This window comes from Podarcis gaigeae (genome assembly GCF_964106915.1).
Source record: "Podarcis gaigeae genome assembly, chromosome: 7".
Taxonomy (NCBI): domain Eukaryota; kingdom Metazoa; phylum Chordata; class Lepidosauria; order Squamata; family Lacertidae; genus Podarcis; species Podarcis gaigeae.
In genome coordinates, this window is record NC_139683.1 from 64,563,017 (window position 1) to 64,590,119 (window position 27,103).

The 27,103-nt window shown below is 43.9% G+C and overlaps 1 protein-coding gene across 6 annotated transcripts in view; it reads right to left on the reverse strand.

The window, feature by feature from the left end:
• FARS2 (phenylalanyl-tRNA synthetase 2, mitochondrial) overlaps nt 1-27,103 on the reverse strand; it is a 198,387-nt gene that overhangs the window by 148,560 nt on the left and 22,724 nt on the right. For 4 of the 6 annotated variants that reach the window (XM_083747361.1, XM_083747360.1, XM_083747363.1 and 1 more), the window contains 2 exons: nt 5,666-5,873; nt 4,411-5,043 (listed from right to left, as the gene is read on the reverse strand). The exons of 1 other annotated variant lie outside the window; for it this stretch is intronic. In XM_083747361.1, coding sequence (XP_083603487.1) covers nt 4,411-5,025 — 615 coding nt within the window. In that variant the 5' untranslated portion in view covers nt 5,026-5,043; nt 5,666-5,873. The remainder of the gene's footprint in view (nt 1-4,410; nt 5,044-5,665; nt 5,874-27,103) is intronic. One more of the 6 variants, XM_083747365.1, reaches the window with a different exon arrangement.

Genomic DNA, 27,103 nt, shown 5'->3' on the forward strand with positions numbered 1-27,103 from the left:
ATAAAAAGCAACTGTCCTCCTTCTCAAAGGACACGTGTTAGAGGTAAAGGTCAAAGTAAAGGACCCCTGGACGGTTAAGTCCAGTCAAAGGTGACTATGGGGTTGTGGTGCCCAACTTGCTTTCGGGCTGAGGGAGCCAGCGTTTGTCCACAGCCAGCTTTCCAGGTCATGTGGCCAGCATGACTAAACCGCTTCTGGCACAACGGAACACCGTGACAGAAACCAGAGCGCATGGAAACACCGTTTACCTTCCCGCCACAGTGGTACCTATTTATCTACTTGCACTGGTGTACTTTCGAACTGCTAGGTTGGCAGGAGCTGGGACAGAGCAACGGGAGCTCACCCCATTGTGGGGATTCGAAACGCCAACCTTCTGATCAGCAAGCCCAGGAGGCTCAGTGGTTTAGACCACAGCGCCACCTGCCACCCAAGGTGTTTGAAGCACCAGAGCAGATGCTCAGAAGTTCGGCAAACAGTCCTTGTGCTGGTGTTTTTCGTTTGGTCTTATGGTCCCTTCATATATTTCCAAGTGGCACATCTGCCTATGTATAAAAGATATACAAGCCTTCAGGGTAGGAATAGCCAGAAAACTAGCAGATGCACTTCAGGGACATATTTCAAGAACACACATACGTGTACACACACATATTTAAAAAGATGTTTTCTGCATATTTTACTCTCACAAAGAAGTTTGTCGCAAGTTAAATATCTCTACATTTACTTCTCAGCTCACGAAAGAAAGCAACATAATGTTATGCAAAGAGACCTCCATGCAACCCTCCCAGAAACATATTTGCCTGGCTGAGTGCTTAGCAAAACTGCCGCAGAAAACATCAGACGTTAGAATTCAGCAATAACATCTCAGTCACTCTCTCTCGAAAAATCATCTCCCTATTAAATTCTGTAACAAAACAAAATGACAGGCGCTGCGGACACTTTCTAGATATAAACTATGAGGATAGTGCAGTCCTGTGGTGCCCATTTAGTACTGGTGTGCTGAATCAAGACAAAAGCAAAAAAATAAATAAAAAATGTATGTTCTGATCTGTTAAAAAAAAGTTTAAAAGAAAATAAAAGCTTCGTTTTCCTGCAAGAAACTAACTACATCATAAGCCGTGCTGAAGAACACAACCGTTTTCTATGCAAGGCTCAGCAGTTCATCACTGCAGCCAACCCAACTGAATATCCAACCACTTCCCACTCTCTTCTGTGCCAAGAAAGTTCTCTCTCATCTAGCATTTACTGGTAGTATAATTAATACAGAGGTGAAATGTGTCTCTAATCTATACTTTTAAAGTTGATGGTATAAAAATGGCAAAGAAACTAACATGCCCAGAGTGTGGAGAAATAGGAAGACAGTCATAACTCATGTTACGTTTGCTTCAGGTTGAGCGTTTTCAGGTTGCATCCCACGGCGACCCGGAAGTACCAGAAAGGGTTACTTCTGGGTTTCGCCGCCCATGCATGCGCAGGCGTGCAAAATGATGTCATGCGCATGCGCAGAAGAGGCAAATCACGACCCGCACACACGCAGATGCGCAGACACAGGTTGCGTTCTGCTCATGTTGTGAACGGGCCTCCGGAATGGATCCCGTTCGCAACCAGAGGAACCACTGTACTCTTTGCATTACTCAGGAGCGCTTACTCAGCTCTGATTGCAGCACCAAGATCCAAAAACTTGCTTTAAGCCAGCAAGTGTCTTGGTCGCACCCTGAGCAAGATTTTTTATTCCACTATTCCAACTCAGTTTTGAAAGTAGCCTCCATTTGCACACGCACACACGACGTTCTGCCATGGGGCAAGTGGTTCCGCTGCTCCCTGCATCCCAGTCCCATGAAACTAAGTTCTGTGGTTCTCTGAATGCGAGCATTTGTTTAGAATAATTGGATCAAGCATGACATGCGTTTGGAGACCTTCTGATTATTGGCTTCCTATAAAAACAAGTTTAATGGCTGCAATCTTCACAATGTGAGGGGGGTGGAATCTACATGGCAGAGAGTGTTGTGAGAAGTCCTAGGGAAATGAGGTATGTTGCTCCAATCCCATAATAGTTCTAGTGCATTTGATCCACACCCACCCACTTTGAGAAGAGTCCAAACATTTGTGCCCTCATATAATGGAATCCAATCCACTGAGAACAGAAAAGGGTGAAAACTGTACTCAATAAATAATAATAATGTTGTATTCACACCTTCCTTCTGTTCCTTTCTAGGGCATTATAAAGATTGATATCAAATGCTAAGGGATTGCCTTCCTTATGCACACAAGTGATGATTAAGCATGGTGGAGACTTTTAAAAATCAGCCACTATGAAATGAAAACCAATTCGAAGGGGGCCCTGTTAGGCATTGCCAAAAAAAATCTACATCACACACCCCAAATAAGGACAAACAAGAATACCAGTTTGCATATGGTAATTTATATGTACAGGTACAAACTTAGAAAGAATTGTTGTAATTTAAGCAGGAATACACTACATCTCACGCTAGTGGGGAAGACATTGTGCCTCTGCTGATGGTCAACTTTCAGGCTGCTGCTTCCCCATTTTATGGTTCATTATCTTTAAACTTTTATGGTTTACTATCTTGGACTGGGGGACACGGGTGACGCTGTGGGTTAAACTACAGAGCCTAGGACTTGCCGATCAGAAGGTTGGCGGTTCAAATCCCTGCGATGGGGTGAGCTCCTGTTGCTCGGTCCCTGCTCCTGCCCACTTAGCAGTTCGAAAGCGTGTCAAAGTGCAAGTAGATAAATAGGTACCGCTCCGGTGGGAAGGTAAACGGTGTTTCCGTGCGCTGCTCTGGTTCGCCAGAAGCGGCTTAGTCATGCTGGCCACATGATCCAGAAGCTGTACGCCGGCTCCCTCAGCCAGTAAAGCGAGATGAGCGCCGCAACCCCAGAGTCGGCCATGACTGGACCTAATGGTCAGGGGTCCCTTTACCTTTGAAGGGGTAAACTATAGTTCCCAGAATTATTACTTTAACTGTGTAGCATGCATGCAACAGTCTCTGGAATTCCTAGCGTTCCCTTCCTCATCAGTTTTTTTGGTTCCCTCCTCTGTATTCAGGCAGATGCTAAATACCATGTTTTCCCATTGAGTTATGGCAATTGAGGATGTGATCACAGAATCACAGAACTGTAGGGGTGGTCAGGGGTCCCTTTACCTTTACTTTATCTTGGACTGGACAGTCCTCAAATAAAGGACACCTTCAAACAGAGGACTCACAACCCTTCAAAACGGAGGACTAACATACCACAGGATTAAGCTAACATATATTTCCATATAATGTCCATGTTTTTAGCCATTAAACGTGTCATTATAATTTTTCACCGAAAGGCCCTCCTATATAATATTTTGAGGGAGTTAACACAAGGTATATGCCTACTACACTTCAGATTTGAAATCCTACTGACACTGTTCTAGAGTGGTTAAAAATATAAAGATTTATGTTATATGGTGCAGAGATCCCATAAACCAGCAAGAAAGACATACTTTATTCTATTTTGCAATTTATGTTACCTAGAGCACTTATAACTTTTCTCCTGGCAATGAGATAGGCATTTTTTAGGAGACATATGCTCTTTTAAAAATGAGAAGGACTAATATTCTGAGCCGCACAAACCCAAACATTTTTGCTTTCCAGTGATAAACAAAGATATGGTTTGTTGCCATTGTGTTGTAACAGGAGTTAATGAGCTCAACTGGGGGTGGGGTGGGGACCTCTGTCTGTGCAATGAATGTGATTAGCCCAGAAGCTGCAGAGTGGAATCGAAAAGAACTCTGGTCAAGAGACTGGCTCATGATGGAGACAGGCCTGAATGCCCGTCTTGAGAGCAGAACTGCTTTTCTGTGTGAGAAGCAGAAATGCTGACAAGGCCTTAAATGAGCTAAGACAAAGCGCTATTGTAAAAGAGGTACAAGACTCCATGTAGCTTAGCAGTGCTGGGTGACCAGCATGAATTCCTCCTGTACCCTGATAAGGCTTGGTATCATGTTAGCCCCTAAAACAATGGGGAACTGCTTCTGCAGGTGTCTGTCCTGTGATTGACCATTATAATATTGTTTCAACATTTTTAATGTTTGCTGTCCTGGGCTCCTTTGGGGTGCGGCGGCAGTGGGACGCCCCATTAGCTAAAGTGGTACCTCAGGTTAAGAACAGTTTCAGGTTAAGAACGGACCTCCAGAACGAATTAAGTTCTTAACCCAAGGTACCACTGTAAACAAATACTAGCAATCCCCCTGAACCTGTTGACGGTGCCATGATGGGAACAGCTAACATGGTGCCCTTCAAGTGTTGTTCAACAACAACTCGCATCATTCCTAATCATTCACTGGGCTGGGTGGGGCCGATGTGAACCAGAAGCCAGCAATATCAGGGAGGACACCATGTTGGCTAGACCCTTTCTTACCTCGTGGTCGGAGAAGAGCCGGACACCTTCTAGCTGGTGGAAGACTGGATAGTGGGTGCTATCAATCTGATCTCGACGGTAAACATCTCCCACAACCAGAAAGGCATCGAGTCCCGAGTGCATCAAGTCCCACTGGTGGGCAGATGTGTGGGCTCTTAGGATGTGGGTACGATTCAGGTAGTAGTTATCCCCTTTCTTCCTGCTAGGGTGATCTTTTGGAATAAGCAGCCTGTCAAAATTCTGCTCAACGGTGACCACCGGAGGCAAATCATCGTACACAGAGAAGAGCGGTGTCCCAAAGCGCCCAATATATTGCTTGTAGAAGTGGTCTTTCACACGCTCTTTCATCAGCCACAAAGGGTGATGCTTTTGGTTGTGCAAGTTTTCCCCCACCTTGGAAAGAATCTTCTTTGTGACATTGGTGTAGTCATCTGGGAGATAAGATTTGCCAAGAACTTCCACTGCGTCTGTTATGGAGGTGCTGGCAGCAAAACCTGAAGATATTCGCCGGCACCATGCAGGACTGAAACAGGAAGGTCTTCTTCCCAGAAGTCCCCATGATGGAACCCTTCTGCCACAGCTGAGTATTTGCATTAAGTTTCTGGATGCAGCCATTGCAGGGTTCTTTATATGCTGGAGGGAGTAGAAAATCAAATGCAAACAATGATTTCTGATTGCAGTACACACACAACCTTTGATATGAAATACAGTGGTACCTCTGGTTGCGAACAGGATCCATTCTGGAGGCCCATTTGCAACCTGAAAGGAATGCAACCCGTGTCTGCGCACACACGGGTTGCGATTCGCCGCTTCTGCGCATGCACATGACATTATTTTGCGCATCTGTGCATGCACGAGCGGTGAAACCCAGAAGTAACCCGTTCCGGTACTTCCAGGTTGTCACGGGATGGAACCTGAAAACGCTCAACCAGAAGAAAACGTAACATGAGGTATGACTGTATATGAGTTTTAGTCTACTCAGTCACAAAGAAAAGCTGATGAAATTATTCCATCACAGTTCTATAATGTAAGAAAATTACTAATGCTTTGGGAGTGCAGCAAAAACTAGCAGTGGACTAGAGACAGGGGGGGGGGACCCTGTTGTTGTTGTTAGGCAAGTGGGTTGGGAAAGTGTCCTCCCAGGACTTTGGGGAGCAGAGGCTACCAGATATGTCAAATAGCACTGTTCTAAATGGACCAAGAAATATGTTCATTTTAACTTCCCAATTAAAGCAAGCCAAAGCAAAACACCTACCTTGATAAACAGCACCACTTTGGAACATCAGAAGATGTGTGCCTCTCAAATAGTGTTGATAAACAAGATATGCCCAATAGACGTTGACTGATTGTATTCCAGATACAGTCTTTGAAAATGCGGCCAATAATTCTCATAGACGAGAAGCGATTCAAGGATAATTTATGTGGATTCTTCTGTCTCTCTGCAGGAGATTGCCAGCCAATTACTATGGGAAGGAGAAAGAGGTAAATAACGTGAATGTTGAGTAACAAAGACCATGATCAAAAACATTTGTAATTTCTTCACAAAGCTTTCCATAATGACTGATTGGGATGCAAAGCTGCAGTAAAAACTCAGTCATCCCATTTGTACTCCCTACTGCCTACTTCACCAAACTGTATACTGAACAAAAAGCCACAAGCTCACACCTTGTCTACCCACCCTACACAAAACTCAGACTGAGAGCCAGGGAGCTCATCTGAAGTCTGCCTTACTCAACTTCTTGCCTTCTTCTGCTGACCAGATGGTGGGTGAGAAACATTCCAGGAACTCACCTGCCCGTGCAGGAAAAGGCAAACACTACAACCAGTTGCTAGAAGATTACAAATGGTGGCGGCAGAAGACTATCCAGCTCCACATATTCCCTCATGAAGAGGATTATAAGTGACTCAGGCCTCAAATATGGCAAATTTGCAGGATAGGCCAGGTATCAAGGGGGAGGGATCTAGGGCCAGTGCTAATGTTAAGCAGTGTGAGGCAATTGCCTCAGAAGGCGAATGGATTGGTGCAGTAGCTCCTGGCTGTTCTCCTGACTCCCTACCCCTGCCAGCCATTTCCCTCTGCTGCCATATATCCTGTCCTGCCCCCAGTAATCTGGGTGTCTGTCTTAGGTGCAATGGAGGAGGCTATTCCATCACTGGTGTTCAAAGGAGATTCACCTGCAAGTCTAGTCAGCATCACAGTGTCCTTTACCCCAGGCAGCAAAATGTCATGAGAGAGCCCTAGATGCATCACTGGGCATCCACAACCTCCTGGTCCAAGTCAGATGGATTCTCTGGGTTTTGCACCAAGATTCTTTTTCTCAATTAACTATAACTACTACTATAAATGGTAAGCATCTCCCAAGTTCCTATGTTTCATTAGCACTCTTTCTTGGAAATCATTGCTGATGGGCTCCAGATGGACTATTAAATATACAATTTTTTGTAAACTGACAGGTTGGACCCAAATCCCTTAAAGCCGTTCATTTCTCCCTTCTGTCCAAAAAATACTTAATGGACAGAAAATCCCTAACAACCCCGAAATGCTGTGGAACATATGAGGAAAGTAAGGCTGCCTTCTTTTAGTGATCTGACAAACTTCTGTTGCGCAAGAGAAGTTCTACCAGTGTAACATATGCCAGAAACAAAATACCAGTAATAGACATATGGTAAAATTACCAAGATTGGGCATTTACCAAGCTGTTTAGCAACTCAACTAGGAACTTTTTTTTTTCCAGCATGCAAACTTGTCTGAGCATAAGGTTGTAAATGCTATAGTTGATAATATACTTTGCTTAAATCATCTCTGGTTAAAATGGGACATAAATTAGGAAAAGGTAACATACAATTCACAGGCTATGCATAGCCCAAAGACATCAGGACTTTTTAAAATGGTGGTTCTAAGAAAGCTCTAATGTGCATTAACTATTACCATTAGTTATTTCTGGATAGAAGAGGCTAATTCGAGTTATCTACCTTATTTAGTAAAATGTAATGTGCACCTTTTTGGCCAAATTATGTCGTGAAAATTAGAGTGTGCATTAGATTTGACGGCGCATTTAGATTCGCCAGCAAATACTTTTATGGTTTTAATGTTTTGGAAATTGAGGTGCGCATTAGATTTGATGGTGCATTAGAGTCACATAAATACAGTACTTCGGTTTTCCAGGACCGCCCCCATCCTCTGAACCATGCCAAAGGAGCTTGGGCTAGCTATTGTAAGCAAAAACTGAGGTGCTCAAGTAAACTGGTACACTTGGGAGCAGAAGCTGTGCAGAATACAAAACTATCAATCAATCAAAATTTATTATACAGTCACAGACCGGTTAAAAACAAGCAGAATACCAAGAACGCTGTGTTTCTGACACAAATTCAAATAAAATACAGAAACAGAAACAGTAGGAGAAAACCAAACCACACCTGAACTGGCAAAATCCTTTTATGAATCTTTGCAGGAGAAAACAGAAATGTGACACTTAATTTCCTTTACTGTGTTGTTTGTCTCAATCAATAAAAAAAAGGCCAAATACCACTCAAAAGTCTCTCCTGGGTATTTTGATAAAGTAGGAGTGAATAATCAATTTTGTTCATCTCTATAAAATATACATTTAAAAAACCATTTCCCCCTATCCATTCATCCCCACAGGACAGATCTTTATTATAAGGAATACCCCCACCCCTGCACAGAGTCATCTAGTCCTAGAAAAAGGCCACCAGCTGGCATTTGGGAACAGTCAAGTTATCTAAATAATTGGCATGACCCTCAACAAACCAAGACGAAGTGCAGAGCAAGTTTTACAATCAGCACCCACAAAATACTGTGGGTGGGGCGGGGGGGGCAGATATCAGACTTGTTGAATCTACTTTGTTTTTTACTAAGATTCCAAGATCTACCAACCAGAGCCAGGCACCAAAGCAAAATTTTTAGAATCAAAAAAATAAGTACGTTTTGCATCTAGGAATTTGTAGTCAGCACTGCATTCATAGACTGTTTTATAAAAAATGATGCAGAATAGCTGGACTCTTTCAATTTATTAAAACTTTCCAGGTTGGGGGTGCGTGGTCTGCTAGCAGGCAACATGGAGGTATAAATCTGCAGCTCTCCTAGACCGAAATGATCTTATGTCATTTCAGTGATAGGATAAATCTCCCTGTTTGCATTTCCAAGGGTAAGGATTCAAAGGAGATGCCATCAAGATTGTTGGAAACTTAAAACACCAAACAAGTCCAAAAACCTGAGTTGTCGGCAGTGAAACTGACATGGTTCTGATGGGTGGTTCAAGAGGTAGCAAGAGATTTTGGAACGGTTTGCTAATTTGGACAAATGCAACAGACTTATTAAGAAAACTATGTTTAGGCATAAGATGAAACGAGGTCTTAGTTACCCTCCTTTGTTGACCTATTACCAGGCTTGTCATTCAAAACAGTTGTTATATAAGGGGTCTTTCAGTTCCATGGCTGCAAGCAGAAATTTACTATAATTGCTGTTGTTGTTGTTTATTTATATCCCACCCATCTGGCTGGGTTTCCCCAGCCACTCCAATCCATCAGGCCTACATGCCGTTCCATAAATTGAATATAACAGTGCTTCTGACCATAGAAAATCCCTTTTCTATGGAAGGTTGGACTAAATAGGCCAAAAAGACTGCCACTTTTAAAGTCACTGTGAGTTCCAAATCTGGAATATAAGGAAATCAAGCAGGTTGATAAATTCCTTCACTTCCCAGGTTGGGAAGATTCAGGCCACTGTAGGCTGACAGATGTATTTAAGACTGCAATAGATCACCCACATCTTGAGAGCCTTTCACCCATCTTGGCTTCAAGTATTGCAGATCCAGCACTCTACACAGAAGCGAGGCATATGTCAGACGAGCATTAAGAGTGGTATGAATAATCATGTATTCAGTCTGGCTATAATATGAAAGCGATGGTCTCTATTGTTTATAATGAGCTTACTGTAGAGATGGTTGGCACTCCCATGAGTGCTAAAATGGTATGAGAGTTAGCTTTAGGATGGGAATTCCTGCTGATGCTTGGGATGCAATGTGGCAGAATCCACCATACAAGTTCATTTCAGCTCATATTCAAGAAGCTGCATTCAAAGCGATTCACAGATGGCATTGGACGCCACTTCAATCACACATAATAAATTTGGCTATCTCAGTGGAACACTGGTGAGGCTCTGGTGGAAAAGGTGGTCTTTATCATTTATGCTGGGGGCTGCAAATTAGTAAAACCTTTCTGAGAGGTTGCTTTTGCAAAAGCTTTGATCATCACTGGGCAAATACACTCTCTGACACAGCTCTCGCACCCTTAAACTGGATAACCCTGCAATAGTACACAGAGGGCTTCTCTCTTTACTGCTTGACCAGAGGTGGCTAGCCATTGGATAACATCCCATTTTACTCTGAATGGCTGGTTAGATAAAAATTGGGGCATGGCTCTTTCTGAATGTTTGGCATATCCGTATGAAGTGCAAAAGAAAAATGCCAAAACAGGCAAATCTGAAAGTGTTTTGGGTTCTTTCTTGACCTATGCTAATCTGGGTGGAGCCTTTTTACATACTGCTTTGTGGAGAGGGTATTTGCAAGATTCACACTCATATCATGTACTAAGAAACATGTACATATAAGAAAACAAAGCAAAGCTAAAAGTGTTAATAATAATTTTCCTTACTGTACAAGGATAACATGACGGGTCTTATTGCAAATTTCCTGCTGTGGCACCAAATTTGTTACCGAGGGATTATGTTTGTTTGTTTGTTTGTTTGTTTGTTTGCACTGTTATCAAAATTGAAGAAAAATAATTATTTAAAACAACTTTCAAAAGAAACACTCTGATATAAACTGTGTTTGTGAAACAGAGATACAGTATTTTACAACTACCCACATTTTCACATGTACTGGAAAATGCAACACATTATTTTAATCTAAGTAGACCTTTGCATTACACACACACTTAGGCTGTAGTCCCGCGAAGGCTCTTCTGTTTGGGGGAAAAATCTGCAAATCTCCCCAGATATGCCAAAATGATGTATTCGCTTAATATCCCTGGGCACAAAGTAGGATAATGTGGTTGCGAAGAATGAGGAGGGAAGGGGAGGGGGGAGGAGTTGGGGGAGGGGTCCATGTACTCAGTACCAATAGTTCCGTAAGCATTTCTACAGTCACATGTTTGCAATGAATACGCAAGTTATGCCTTTTTGCAATTTCTAACGGCGTCTCAGAATGTTGCAGGCTGACTAGTTGCCTGCCTTCCACAAGCAGTATATTAATCATGACAGTATCACTGGCAACACTGTGGAAACTTTAATATGAAACAAGAAAACTGGGAGCCATTTTCCTTAATAAGATAATGAGCCATCACATCTTTCTAAGTAAAGCTTTTTAAAATACACAATAAATAATATGTATTTTTGTGTGTGTGCAAGAGAGAGAGAGAGAATAGAAAGCAACAATATTCATAGAAATCACAGAATTGTAGAGTTGGAAGGGACCATGAGTGTCCTCCAGTCCAACCCGCTGCAATAGACACAGATTTGCTGTTTCTCAGCTTTAGTTCCTTGTCTATGAAGCGTGAGCAATAATGGCTTACCTCACTGAATTATTATTCAGAAAGATCAGGAAAGCATCTTACAACTAAGAAGATTATGCTGTAATGATAACTATCATACACCAGAAGGTTAGGGACGTGGGTGGCGCTGTGGTCTAAACCACTGAGCCCTGGGCTTGCCGATTGGAAGGTTGGTGGTGTGAATCCCCACAACAGGGTGAGCTCCGGTTGCTTGGTCCCTGCTCCTGCCAACCTAGCAGTTTGAAAGCACGTCAAAGTGCAAGTAGATAAATAGATACCGCTCCGGAGGGAAGGTAAACGGTGTTTCCGTGTGCTGCTCTGGTTTTGCCAGAAGCGGCTTAGTCCTGCTGGCCACATGACCTGGAAAAACTGTGTGTGGACATACGCCGGCTCCCTCAGCCAGTAAAGCGAGATGAGCGCCGCAACCCCAGAGTCGTTCGCGACTGGACTTAACTGTCAGGGGTCCTTTACCTTTACTGTGTAAAATTTCTAGGTACTATTATTGTTCTTTATTTTAAGGAAACCTCTATGTTCAGAGGCAGTACAGTGGAACCTCTGGTTACATACTTAATTCATTCCAGAGGTCCGTTCTTAACCTGAAACTGTTCTTAACCTGAAGCACCACTTTAGCTAATGGGGCCTCCCGCTGCCACTGCGCCGCCGCTGTGCGATTTCTGTTCTCATCCTGAAGCAAAGTTCTTAACCCGAGGTACTATTTCTGGGTTAGCGGAGTCTGTAACCTGAAGCGTATGTAACCTGAAGCATATGTAACCCAAGGTACCACTGTACACCTGTGTGTACCAGATACCAGGAACAGTCAGCAGGAGATGGTCCCCGACACTGCATTCTGCAATCATGGTTCAGCCCTGCCCAGAGCTGCAACCTGAGGTCTCTTCAACTGAGGAGCAAGGGGACCTTCCAGCAGACCTCCATACCAATAATGACCCTGAGGAGCCATCGGCTCTGGATATCCTTGCCCCAGGACTGGAGGTCCCCATGCAAGTTGCTTTTGTCTCAGACAACTCCCCATCCCTCATCTTCCCAAGGGCAGAACAGGTGGGGAGCCAGGCAAGAACGTTGGTGCCGCCAAAGTGCCCAACTAGCTGCCTATGAGGCTACTTGGGATGAGGGGGAAACCCTTGCTCAAATCATGCCCTGATGGACAGCCAGAAAAGGGTAATGCCTCTGGCTAATGTACAGGCTTGAAGTCTGAGAGCTGCTTCATCCGCGAAGCAGCAGCTCTTCTCCAAACAGCTGCCTCCCTGCCTTGGGGAAACAAGACACCTGCATGTGAATTTCGGGAGCATCTCGTTGATCCAATCAGGCAGCTCTTGTGGGTTTGTGGTTGTTGTTTGCTCAACCCCAGCACAAAATGGTGTTTATACAGTGGTACCTCAGGTTAAGTACTTAATTCGTTCTGTAGGTCCGTTCTTAACCTGAAACTGTTCTTCACCTGAAGCACCACTTTAGCTAATGGGGCCTCCTGCTGCCGCCGCGCTGCTGGAGCACGATTTCCGTTCTCATCCTGAAGCAAAGTTCTTAACCTGAAGCACTATTTCTGGGTTAGCGGAGTCTGTAACCTGAAGCGTATGTAACCTGAGGTACCACTGTACTGGGAAAACTGCAAGCCGTGTCAGTTAACGTTATGTACATTTCCACAACCAATCCAGAAAGGGGAGAAGACATGCAAGTTTCCAAACGGATTTTGGTTTCACAATCAAATTAAATTGACAGCTTTCAGGTCAGGAGAGGCAGGCGCCATGTAAGGTGTGTGCAGAGCTGCTGGTGCTCCTGCTTTTGTTTCAGCCACACAGTACCTTCCGGCTCTACTTAGCAAACGTAACATTCAGTTGTGCAAAAGAAAAAGAAAAAGAAGAAGAAAGGAGTCATCTCGAGTTCGAACTGCACCATTTATCTGTCATGGGTTCTTACAAAGCGTTTAAAAGAAAAGGTTAGAGTGCTTCGGAAGAAGGAACTCTATTTTGCAGCCTAGAGGCACACTGCTTCTACCAGTTGGCAAGAGAAGGGCTGAAATATTAATAAGCAAGCCGTTTGTCAAGGAAATTATGCAAGGAAGCCTGGCCGTTGTACAAACCAGCAAGCAACTTAAGACACAAGAAAGCCAGACATGATAATCCTTTAGAAAGAAAGAGCTGGCAGGAAAATTTTAAAAGGGTGGGGGATTTGTACAAAAGCAAATCAATGCATTTTACAATAAACTCTTGTTCACACCAATATTAACCGTTGTTATTTGGGTCTTGATTTGACCCATACCAAAAATGGGGTTTTAGACAGATTCGACTAGGTGCAATGTTTTTGCAATCGATGCTGCGTGTGCATCAATGAACATGACTTGAAATGTGATCCGCCATGCCAGACTACGTTTAATAATTAAAAGCCCGCAAAACCCTTAAGAGAACTGTTATATGATGGGCAGAAATGCGGACCTTTAAAAACAGTTGAATGTTCTTTTAAAAATAGTAAGATTTATGCATAATGCACAGGTGTGCCCGCTTTTGTCTAGCAGTAGGCATCACTTAAGTATATAGACATTCTAATGGCCCTGCACTGAGAAACTGAATTACTGACAAAGCAAATTTGCAAAGGCGGAAGTAGCAGTGTTTCTGAAAGAGATACACTCCACATACCGCATTTCAAAAAACGGGGGCATTTCTGAATCTTTAGATTTAGCATACAATGCCAGGGGAGAGCAGTTGCAGGCATCGTCTGTTTGAAATTAACACCTTCCTTCCATTTTGAATGATCCTCACCAATCATGCATAAACTCGTTCATATAATGAATATTAACAAATACAGAAAGTAGTACTTAGGCCGCTGTATTATGCATGGGTCTTTGATTATTAATAGCCCCTTTCTGCTTACGTAGCACTTTTTTCCTACTGGGCTTCTCAAAGTTCTGTACAGCTGCTATTTAATGATGCCTCCCAACAGCCCTGTAATATAATAAATAGATTGTTTAAAACAATTAACAGTTGAACCCAATTCACATTTCTGCAAACTGCAATGCATATGTGTGATGAGTAACTGATTGAAGGTGCTGTTTCTTTGGGGAAGGAAGGAAGGAAGGAAGGAAGGAAGGAAGGAAGGAAGGAAGGAAGGAAGGAAGGGTGGTGGGAAAGGAAGCTGCATAGACAAATAGAAAACTTCAGTTGGAGATACCAAATGACCAATGTGTTTCATTTTATACCTGCTGCAGTGGCACTGTTCAAATGTACAAACATTTAACTCAAATTATGTATGGAACAGAGCCTAGGACTTGCCGATCAGAAGGTCAGCTGTTCAAATCCCCGCAGCGGGGTGAGCTCCTGTTGCTCGGTCCCTGCTCCTGCCAACCTAAGCAGTTCAAAAGCACGTCAAAGTGCAAGTAGATAAATAGGTACCGCTCCAGCAGGAAGGTAAACGCCGTTTCCGTGCGCTGCTCTGGTTCACCAGAAGCGGCTTAGTCATGCTGGCCACATGACCCGGAAGCTGTACGCCGGCTCCCTCGGCCAATAAAGCGAGATGAGCGCCGCAACCCCAGAGTCGGTCACAACTGGACCTACTGGTCAGGGGTCCCTTTACCTTTACTTTATATATGGACTCACTATTTTTGTGGGATTGCAAATGCTGAGTGATATCCCATTAAGACACACTCACAGTAAACCACTGAAAGCAACTCTGAGCATGACTAACATTAAATATCACCCGCTATGTATAATCTGAATGCCACACGCACACACAGAGGTTCAGAAATGACAGAAAGTGGGCTTCTGGAAGATAAACACACATATAATTCCTAACTTTCACATCAGGTAGACTAGTGGTACCAAGATCTGAAGCACATCACTGATTTAAAAATGGAGGTGCATCATCACCAATGAATCACAGGAAGGCTAATGGATGGGTCATAGGGTCGCTGATGTGATACTAAGCTGAGAGGTTTGGGATGTGTTATTTAAGCCAGAAGGTGTCTGTATATGAATATAGTCAGTCCAGGCCCTAATGTTCTTCTGAAAGTAGCTATGTTGACAGCTTGCGAACGCTGCTAATGTGGAGCAGCAGTGTTACTTGTAGAGCTCAACAGGTAAATTGCACGACTGCTTTATCACTATCGCTATTTGCAAGCTGTTTTGTGAGAATAACCTTGCGAACTGATGCACAATGCTTCTTTTTTATCCTTTGCATGGGAGTAAATCTCAGCCATTGGATTTGCAAAATGGGGCTCGCCATCGGTATTTGTTTAGCTGGATCTTCGGGATTTCAAAAATAAAATAAAATTGTGCTCTATCTTTATCAGTTACACAGCACAGAAAATCTGCCCAGCAGGTGACTTTGGAGTGCATTTCCACTTTCCTGACTGTGAGCTGCCCAAAAAAGGCCAAAGTGACCCCTGGCACTGCAGACAAAGTCTGGGAGGCCATCCAAATTATGGCACCCTGGCTCCAGATGTCCAAGAGCATTGACACTGTCCAGAATGTCTGTAGTGCTACGTGATACCGGAGCTATCATCCTCTATTTCTGAGCTAGGGGAGCTGCAGAAGCTCCTTTGTGCGATTCTGCATCTTTTAGCTAGCATATAGGAGAGCAGGGAGATGGTAGAGTTTTGAGATGCTCTTCAACTGACACACACACCCTTAAAAAAAAAAATACAGGGTGGGTGGGTGGCAGAATCCTCTCTATAGTGTACAAGTGAATTTCAACAAAGTGTAATCTGACTCAATCTGACCAGCAAAAGTAATTCTGCGCACCATGACACAACTTTTAGATTTGTGGTAGTCTGCAAAGGCAAGGAGGATACTGGAGAACTACCCTGGTGATTCACCAGCAAATCTCTTCAGGTGTATGTTAAGTTGTGGGTGAACATATCAGACGACTCAGCGATTCTTCAAACAAGCTCGTTTATTCACAGGCCAGAACAGAACTGAACTGAAGGGTTCAGCCAGCCTGCTTATATAGAGCTCCACTACAACGCAACAGTAACAACTTTCTGTAACTAGCCAATCACTGAACGTCACTTTCAATTCCTTATCTGCATATGTGGACCTGAGTGAAAACTATCTACAGTATCCCCCTGCTGTCCCAGGGTGAGAACTTCAGGACATAAGAGAGTAGATCACCCTTAACTGGATTCTCCCTGCCTTCTTTTTAGCCACCTCCCTGATTTGCCATGTAAGAAGGACCAAGGGTCTTGAAGCAGGGACTGCAAGCTAGGCACGGGTGTGTTATTCCCTATGCCACAGTACTCCTAAAGCGGAAGGAGATATTGGCCTAATCCAGCGGTTCTCAACCTGTGGGTCTCCAGATGTTGCTGGTCTACAACTCCCATCATCCCTGAGCTCTGGCCTTGCTAGCTAGGGGTGATGGGAGTTGTAGTTCAACAACATCTGGGGACCCAAAGGTTGAGAAAGGCTGGAATCCCTCCTATGCTTACAGCAGTACCCATATACTGTATTTTTCGCCCTATAAGACGCACTTTTTCCCCTCCAAAAATGAAGGGGAAATGTGTGTGCGTCCTATGGGGCGAATGCAGGCTTTTGCTGAAGCTTGGAGAGTGAGAGGGGTCAGTGCGCACTGACCCCTCTCGCTCTCCAGGCTTCAGGAAGACATCCGCAGCCTAGGCAGCCCTGCGGGAGTTTCCGCAGGGCTGTCTAGGCTGCAGATAGCAGCCTGCTTCCTGGAGCGCCAGGCGCGCTGAAACCAGAGCGCCCGGCGCTTCGGGAACACATCCGCAGCCTAGGCAGCCTTGTGGGAGTTCCCGCAGGGCTGTCTAGGCTGCAAATAGCAGCCTGCTTCCCGGAGCGCCAGGCGTGCTGAAAGCAGAGCGCCCGGCACTTCGGGAACACATCCACAACTTAGGCAGCCCTGCAGGAGTTCCCGCAGGGCTGTCTAGGCTGCGGATAGCAGCCTGCCGCCCGGTGCAAGGTACACCCTGAAGCAGAGCGCCCCTCGCGCCGAGCAGACATCCGCAGCGTGGGGAGCCCTGCAGGAATTCGCCGCAGGGCTCCCCACACTGCGGATAGCAGCCTGCCGCCTGGCGCGAGAGGCGCCCTCAAGCAGAGCGCCCCTCACGCCGGGCAGACATCCACAGTGTGGGGAGCCCTGCAGGAGTTCCCCGCAGGGCTCCCCTCGCTGTCGATAGCAGCCTGCCGCCTGGTGGGCAAGGCGCGCTGAAGCAGAGTGCCCCGCGCGCCGGGCAGACATCGGCCAGCCCCACAAGCTCGGGGGACAACATGGAGGCGCAGCGCCGCCATCCCGCTGTTCCTTGACCTGGTTCAGTTTCCCCGACCTGGTTTTGGGGGGGAAATAAAGGAAAATTTTTTCCCTTTATTTCCCCCCCCCCCAAAAAAAACTAGGTGCTTCCTATGGGACGGAGCGTCCTATGGGACGAAAAATACGGTAATATGCAGAATTCTACACATCCATACCATCTCTTTCAAGTACAAGTACAACTAATGGCTGACCCTCAAAGAATCCTAGGAAATGTAGTTTACCCCTCACAGAGCTGCAACTCCCAGAACCCTGAACTACAGTTCCCAAGATCTTTGAGGGAAGAAGTCATGTACAAACTGGAGCCATTTTGTGCAAGGGTTCCATTCCTCCCCCCCCCCCACATGCATCGGCAGAGTGCATATGAGCACGCCGCCACCCCCCCGCCTTTCTGACTTCTTCCAGGACCAAAAAGACCTGCATGTCAGTAATCACCTGACATCAAACGGAGAAGAGCTAATAAAATTCAAGGCCAATCTGTTTCCCATTCACAGTTTCAGCAGTCCTCTCTGAATTATGGCATGGAAAGGATAAAACAAGTAATAAAACTGATTTAGTTATTATATAAAATCTAACCACTACTCTCAAGCCTACTGGAGAGTTATGGAGTGCGGGGTTGCAGGGGGTTTTTCTGTTCCAAACGCTAAACACATATTAACTGGATTGGATAAAAACAGGATCAGAAAAAATCAGGTATGAAAGAGAGAGAGATAAACAATGAGCTTCATGAATGAGTGGGGATTCAAACCATGGTTTCCTGGGTCATAGTCCAACACTCTAACCATGATGCCACACTGGCTTTTACCAACCTGATTAGGTTTTTTTCTGCTGGGACCAATGGGAAGGAAAATAAGTAGGCCAGCCCCATGGCTGGTGTACTCCCCACCCCTCCACCGAATCCAGGGTGTATGTGTCAGGGGAATGGGTGGGACTCTCCCAAGAGACTAAAACCTCTCCTGATAAGATACCTGCATGACTCCTTTTTGTTGTCTCCATCAGACCACTAACAGAGGAGAAAGAGCAGTCATGGATGTTTCCACAGCTGCAGTGAGGTAGACACACTGGGTGGACCTCCTGCTCTGCACATGAAGATGAGAGATCTACAAAATCCTACAGTATCTGAGATGCCCTCCCAGGTATCACAGAACTGTGTCTTAAATGGCTACTACAGTGGTACCTCGGGTTACATACGCTTCAGGTTACAGACTTCGCTAACCCAGAAATAGTGCTTCAGGTTAAGAACTTTGCTTCAGGATGAAAGCAGAAATCGTGCTCTGGGAGCGCGGTGGCAGCAGGAGGCCCCATTAGCTAAAGTGGTGCTTCAGGTTAAGAACAGTTTCAGGTTAAGAAGGGACCTCCCAAACGAATTAAGTACTTGACCCGAGGTACCACAAACACTGTTATTGTTTGTGCGATATAGACACGTGAAAACTTGGAAAACCCAACCACAAAAAATGGCAGAATGCTGAAAAATCTTTTGGAATGAGTTAAATGGTTTTTAAGACAAGGCTTTACTCACTTAAAATGTGTAGCATGAAGATCTTTATGTAAGACTATCTACAGCCTTCAAGAATTATAATTCCTGCATATGCTGAAGACCAGACTTTGCCAACCTGCTTTCCTCCAGATGTTGTGTTTTTATATAGTAAACCACCCTGTGGTCCTTGGATGAAGGGTGGTGTAGAAATTTAATAAGGTAAGATATAACAACAACAACAGACAACTTTAGGAGCTCAAATAGCAAACCACCTGAACATAAACACTACAAGGTTCTGTCTATGGGTTTATGCATCTGATAAAAGTGGGCACGAATCTATGAAATCTTCCGCCCCAATTCCTTTCTTAGTCTTTCAGGAGCTTTGGGATTCTTTGCTGCAGTGTCACCTTGATATTCAAGTGACTTTGGGGAGAAATCTAACCTTGCCAAGTTTTGTCAGGTTTGAGGTGAATAGCTATTACGTCTTACATAGTTTCTCCCTAAATTAATACCCTGGCAAAATTCAGTCCAGGATCTTACATCGGTACCTCTCCTATTTCAGGGCTGCAGCAAAGCCAGTGCCGAGTCAGCTCTACAGAAGGTAATGGTTTCATTGTAGAAGATGCTTTAGTGCATAAGTTTATTCAGGCTTTGGTGCAGGAAGGCATAATATTTGATCAATAACTGCTCAGTCCTCAAGGCAAACACAGCAGGATCAGTACAAATGGGAGGAAATGGAAGCCAGGAGCCAGAGCTACACAGCCAAGTTGTCTTTTCAAACCCTACAATTCCAAATTTTGGAAGGGAGCAGCTTGCAGAACAGAAACAGTCGCACAGGAAGATGCATATTTAACCCTTCTCCCAGCTGCTGCTGCTCCCTCCCCACTGAACCACAATTCCAGGCACTTCGAGATGGCCTGTCTAATGAAGATTCATTCTGATTTATTAGCAGTGAGGTTAGATGATGGTACATCAAAGCAAGTGTTAGCCTGCACTTTCTGGTGCATTTCCACACCACTTTTCTCAATGCGAAAAATCAAAAGTCGATTTGCTGCACGAAACCTCTGAATCAACTACAGTAAGGCTACAACTTGGGCACATGTAACTTGTGCACATTCAGCTACACGTGTGGCAAAAAAAAATCAGAATGGGATGTAAAGGGGGCAGGGTTCTTGGGGGAAATGACTTTAGCAATCCCATCCGCCACTGAACCCATTGTGAATGAATGAATGAATGAAACTTTATTCGCATCAGCCATCAGCCATAGAAACAAAAGAACATTGCAACATACACAAAACAAAATAAAAAGTTGATTATATAAAACACAGTTTAGGGTCCTGAATCAGCAGTCAATTGGTGAACCTTATTCTGATTGCCCCAGCTAAAAACCTTGCAAGCTTTGCTGTCATCTGCTCCTCTTGATCTGCCAGGAGAAAAGACACTGTGGCAGTGGTTGGGCGACCGATTGTGTCTTGACTATATGCGATTTTGGCTTTCGGTGTGATCCCCGGAATGCAAGTACTGTATAATTGTGCAACCTAAATTTTCTGGTATGTGACTGACTCCCATTCAAAAATAGAAGCGCCTTGTGTTTCTGTCATATACAAGAAACACACATACTATATAAACACACACACACACACACATATTTTTTTTGTTACAACATTTATTATTACTTCACCAAAATACTAACTTTATAAAATAGATAAAGTGAAGGTGAAAGAACTCAATAAAGAGAATTTAAAGCCCTTGGGTAGCTTACAGTAATTGCTCATCTTAGCATTAATGGTATCTAAGTCAATCATATTTTACTCTTCCATTCTCTATATGGGGAGATCACAAGCAGAGATGTTAGGTTAAGGACAATAGCAGAGACACTAAAGTGGAACACAACGCAACTGCTTTTGGAGGATATTCTATTATAGAACAGTTTGTATATGTACTAATGCGATGCCAAATTATATAAAAAATTACCTGGTTTGACTATGCCTCATATTCATTTCATTTGGTGGGTGACCTTCTCTGCTACTGCAATTTTCCACACATTTTCAAAAAAGCACATATAAGAGAGGAGCACACAGGGCAGATATGACTTTGCCATAATTGAAAAAAGCACATCTAGTACTGTACTCTGAGAAAGGGCTCTCACCTGCAGAGTTCACTGGTGGAACCTGCAAAACTGTTTTCAAAGTATTTTTAACCAACTATAGGCTAATATTTTAAAAAAAATCAGTTATTGCAATGCTGAGGACATATTTAGGCTATCAGTGAGATGAGCAAACAAATATAAAGCCAGAAACATTTTTTCCAACAATGTTTGGGAAGAAGACTCACAATCACTTGGATCCTGCTCCTAAACTAAGCTATGTTCTACAAACTAGTTAAGCATACAGGCCCTCTGGACATGATTGTTATTAAAACACCTTTGCATTCCACCCTTTTTCCCCCAAATAACTCAGGATAACTGATATGGGATAACCCTGTTGTACTCTCAAAACAATCCTGCAAGATAAATTAGATTGAGTGTGGCATTCATCTGAGTGAGCTTCACTGCTAAGGAAGGAGCTGAACCCAGTTCTTCTTGGCCCACGGCCAGCACTCCCTTTACTACCCTGCATGCTCAAAGGCACTCTGCTCTTTGTTATTAAGCCACACATTCCATGACTGAGTCTCAACACTGGATGTTCCCGTGTCTGAGCCCTGGCAACACCTAGCTCAAATTGAACCCAGCAATAGGATCACCCAAAAGTGTCCAAATGAAGAGATGGTTGTTGTTTATATCAACGCCATAAAATCCGAAGTGCTTTCGCAGGAGTCAACTCTGATTAAAATTTGGTTAGAATCAACATATTCAACTTGAACTTAACGAATTCATCCATTGATGTATTCAGACCTACATATAAGCAGCTGAATTGCAGCTGACCCTGTATATCTTAAGAGCTGGAATTTATTAAAACTATTAACTTAGCACTGTACAGCAGCCCAGTTACATAGCTAATGTTGCATCACTCTCATTTAAAATGCTTTATTCTCTCCCTGGATCCAAAAGATGTAGTGAGTAGGTTAAAAACTGTATGAGAAGCATTAGGGGAAGATTTTATTTCCTACATAAGCTATCAAGAGATAGTCCCAGAATGAGAGTTAAGTTAATGTTCCATGGATGCGGCTGAATGTTTTCGCTTGGCTGAAAAATGTCAAACTGTGGCAGAGAATATGAAACAGCAGCGGAAGGGGACAAAACCTTAACTAAAACTTATTGGGCTGTTGAAATCTTAATTCTCTTTTCTCAATTGCACATCCCACGCATACACACTCCTTCCGAAGCTGAGGTTATCGTTGGCTGCGAACAAATCATTTAGGCTGCAGTCCTAATCCCACTGACCTGGGGGGCATCCTGACTGAATTCAGCAGAACCTGCTTCCGAGTAGACACAGGGAGGATTGCGCTGTTAGGCTTCCATATAAAAACTTTTGGATGTACCATGGGCTGTGCATTATCGCAGCCAGGGACTGCTGAATTTTGTCCCTATGTGGATCACTGTTACTGTGTCATATTGCTCCTCCCTAAGCCATATGTTCAGTATTAGAGACTTAAAGGAAAGATCAGAGAACTGCATTCCCACAGCAATTCTCTCAACCTTCCTAGGACCTACACTACAGTGTTACCTACAATCACCCAATTTTTATTATTATAATAATTTATAATTCTTTTACTTTTTCAATTAATATGCTGCCCTTCATCCAAGGATCACAGGACAAATACACACACACACACACACACACACACACACACACACACCATAGTAACAAGCAAAAGCAATACCCCCTGCCAAGAATTTGCGTCTTGGTGAAAACCTGTTGTATAAAGCCTAAATCAGGCACCCCAACCAACTCAAAACCTGAGTTCCCTCAACAGAAGAACATTTATTAAGTTTCTCATTTCAGTGGCTTTAAGATTCATAGCTCTACAGGGGTGGCAGTTCATTCGCAATGCCAGGGTCAGCCTTTCAAAAGGTATCAGCTATCATAACTAACATCTGCTTAAGAATGTGAGACTAAAATTTGCATATGCAGAAAATCTAAGTTTAACCAAAATATTACAGCTCCTTGCCAAGCACACAAAAGTCTGAGGCTACGATCCCACACATACATGGCAGCAAGTCCCTCTGAACTTACTTCTGAGTAGATATGCATAGCACTGCGTGGTTGAGCAAAAATGTTGCGATCCAAAAATATTTGCCATATGAGATATAGGATACTATTTTTTCTCTTTTCAGCCCCCAGACAGGTAATCAATCAGTACAGTAATAAGCACACAAATAATGGCTCTTGAAAACGATGGTGTGCATTTTCTGCATGACTTGCTATCAGCGCCCTCATTTATGTGTTTAAATCTATACAAACTCAAACACCACCTACTATACATGCCAACACGTTGTCACAAATACATGTTAGGTGGAATGTAAACCCTGACTCACGCTGAAAGGAACACTCATCACAGTAGGGTCCCCCAACACCATCTAGAGGGTGTCAGCAGACAATACAGGCAAGTGAGAAATTAAAGGGGGAGGAAGAAGGGGGACGGGAACATAGACAAATAGATTTGTTTCGGCAGTGCCTTCCACAAAAGAAATCACAGCACATATACTGTCCCAACACTTTGTTTGGGCTGTACTTTCCCAGTATGTATTTTTTTTATTCACAGCAAATTATCTAGGTGAAAGCAACCCCCACTTTTACCTATAAAAAAAATTCACATTGTTGCTTTTTACATTAAGAATATATTAAGAATACTCTTGCTGCACAAATTCCAAGTTTAAGCTGCCCAAGATGCCACCATTCTACTGATAGGATGTTTACTTTGCCCATGTAATGATAACAAAGAAAAAATGGATGCCTTATATTGGACGTAAACTGGAAAATGAAGAAAAATGCATGTGTATTAAAATGCAATAAAATAATTATTACATGTGAAGTAGAATCTGTTGGTTTCTGCTTCCTTCACTGAGCAGCGAAGTGCTTGTCACAAGACAATGTTTACATTCCGCAGTCAAGTGCTGTTGGGTTTTCTCACGGGAAAGGAGACTGGATGTGACGTACACTGTTTTCCTGTTTTCACTGTTCTTTGCAGTTCAGTGTGATTCTCTCCGTGCTTTAGAGGAGAGAGGATGCCTTTCTCTGCTCCGGCAGAGGGAAAATGTTTTTCTGTAAATTACCAGCTTTGAAGTGTAAATAAAGTAATATAGAGCATGTTGGCACGTACTTTTCATCATTCCGCTGTGCACTGGACACTGCTTATCTCCAACATTTGGTTCCGGGCCCAGAAAAACGCAGTGTTTTGAGAATGGACTCCAGAAGTCGGGCTCCTGGCAAAGGAACAAAGGAGCAAAGAATTGGAGTGCCGGCAAAGGATCGGAATGCAGAGGGCCGGATCGGACGATATCTCTGCGCGTCAAGATGATTTGATGAGGTATGTGCTACAGCTCCGGGCAGCCTGCCAGCTTCTAATTAATGGCTTTATGGCTGGACTTTGAACTTTTATAGCCGGTTTTGCCGTGGCACAGGCAAAAGGCTAGAAGGATAAATTTTTCCTATGCTGGGGGAAATCGAAAGTAAAGCAGCTGCAGTAGTGTCGCAGCATGAATTTAAGACAGCAGAGAGAACTTTCACTTTTGAACTTGCCTTTGGAATGCGGTTTGAAGCAGCTGCAGATAAGCAAAGCAGTTAAGCAGAAAGGCACAGGCTCACAGGCAGAAGCTGGAAATCGAAAGTACTTTTGAATTTGCTTTTGGATTGAAGCAGCTGTACACAGACACAGCATGTATAAAGCAGCCTGATTTAAAGCAGCAGAGATGACGCAGAAGGCTAATGCCAAAGTCATGATGGCTAGCTGCAGAAGGCTGGATGAGGCAAGTGGGGAATTTGATGCCAATCAGCCAAATGCTCAACTCACAGTAGCCAGTGATACTGCCATGATTCAGAATGAAGCAGACCGCCGGGGTGCTAGCTGCATCAACAAGGGGGAGACTTCACAGACGTCATCCCATAGTGCAGTGGAACCACCAGATGGCGCCAAAGCTTTGAAGGCAGTGAAATGCTACTCGTGTGGACGTCTAGGCCATATGAAGAGGGAATGCAGATATCCCAGGGCCAAGACAGAGCAGCGCAGCGAAAGCTCATCGCGTGGAAAAGGCCGAGGCAAAGGCAAAGGTCCGGTGTCCAGGACAACGCAGCACAAGGCAATGGTCTCACGCTTCACTCCAAAGGTTGCAGAGGTCCAGAAGACGTCTAGATCTTTCTTCGTTGTTGATTCAGCGGCGACCCACCACATGTGCAACGATAAGCGACTGTTCGTGTCTTTTACACCGCAGGAAGGTGCGATTCACCAGGCGGATGACCACACAATTCCCAGTAAAGGCTACGGAACTGTTGTTCTTCACAGTTTGGACTTATCGATACAGGATGTGCTTTATGTGCCAGATGCTAAGCATAATCTGCTCAGCGTTGGACAGCTGAATGAGCGGAAAATTGACGTTTCCTTTAAGAACAAAAGGTGCATCATCACAAAGAAAAATGATTATGTATTGCATGCTGAATATGTTGATCGTTTGTATGTTTTGTATTTTGATGATGTTGTGCAGGATGACACTTGTTGCATTGCAGGTTCTAACAAAAGTTTGCATGCAGAATGTATTCACGATTTTCATCGAAAATTTGGTCATTTGCATTTTGAGGCAGTATCTAAAATGCCTGCCTTGGTTGAAGGTATGACTATTAAACCCTGCAGGTACCACATGAAGTGCAAGGCATGCGCAGCAAACAAAGTGAAAATGGCTGCGAAAGGTAAGGTGTCTAGAAGGCAAGCTACAGAACCATACCAGGTTGTTCATGCTGATTTGGTTGGACCACTAGCGCCCTCTTTGGGTGGAAACAGGTACTTCATGGTTCTCATTGATGCATTTTCCAGGTATATTTATGTGTACAATCTCAAGCAGAAATCAGAGGCTTTTCCAAGGTTCAAGGAATTCTGTGCTTGGTTGGGAAATGTGCATGGTAAGAAGGTAAAGACTCTTTTCAGTGATCGCGGGGGAGAATTCACTTCTCAGCAGTTTGAAGCTTTTCTGACTGAGAAAGGAATTCAACACGATTTGTCTAGTCCTCGTTCGCCATGGCAGAATGGACTTGCGGAACGAGCAAATCAGACATTGCTTCAAGGGTTAAAAACCTTGCTGCATGATGCCAATCTTCCAGAGAGTTATTGGGCCGAAGCTCTCTCATGTTTCACTTACAGTTATAATCGCAGGTTATCTTCAGCGATTGGTTGTACCCCCTATGAGAAGATGTTTGGCAAGAAGCCATACATCAAACACATGAAAATTTTTGGTTCTGACATGTGGGTTCACTCACCACAAAACTCCAAGTTAGACAAGCGTGGATTGCATGGTATCTTTCTAGGTTATCAGAAAGGGTCTTACAGAATAATGATGACTGACTCTAAGGAAATTAAGCTCACAAGAAGTGTTGAGTACAATGCCAAGTGGGGGGAGAATGTGGGAATTTTCCAATGTTATCCTGATGACAGTGATGAAACTGAGGATAGTCAAAAGCAACCGCAACAACCCACACCCACTGATGAAGGTTCTGATTCTGAGTCTGAAACTGAATCGGGTGATTCAGAGGATTTCAAGAGTGCGAAAGCCTCTATGCGACCCTCTGAAAGCTCTGATCAAGAATTGGAGGAACCATTGTTCACAATAGGTCACTTTTCTCCTAAGAAGGAAGAGGAGAGTATTGAAGACTTAAGGCTAATTCGTAGGTCACAGAGAGCAACAAAAGGCAGACCTCCAAAGAGATTTGCTGATGAGTTTGCTAAGATAGCAGTAACAGCTGTTAAAAGCTCCAAGAAGGTATTTGAACCTTCAAGTTTCCAAGAAATCCAGGATTTGGATTCAAAGGAAGCTGAGCCATGGTTAAATGCCATGAAGGCTGAGCTTGATTCCTTGGAAAGGAACAAAACATGGGACCTTGTTCCAGTAGTTCCAGGAATGAAACTGCTTGGAAGCAAATGGGTCTTCAAAGCGAAGACAGATCAAAATGGCAAGATAGTCAGACACAAAGCCAGATTGGTAGCCAGAGGTTTTGCACAGGTACCAGGTGAAGACTATCACGAGACCTACTCACCCACCGTGAGGTATGAGAGCATTAGGCTTATGCTCAAGCTAGCTGCAGAAGAGAATCTACACATTAGTCACCATGATGTGAATACAGCTTTTCTGTACGGATCTCTAGATGAATCACTTTATATGCTTCCACCTGATGGCGTACAGGTAAAACAGGGATTTGTTTGTGCTCTGAAGAAGTCCCTTTATGGTCTCAAACA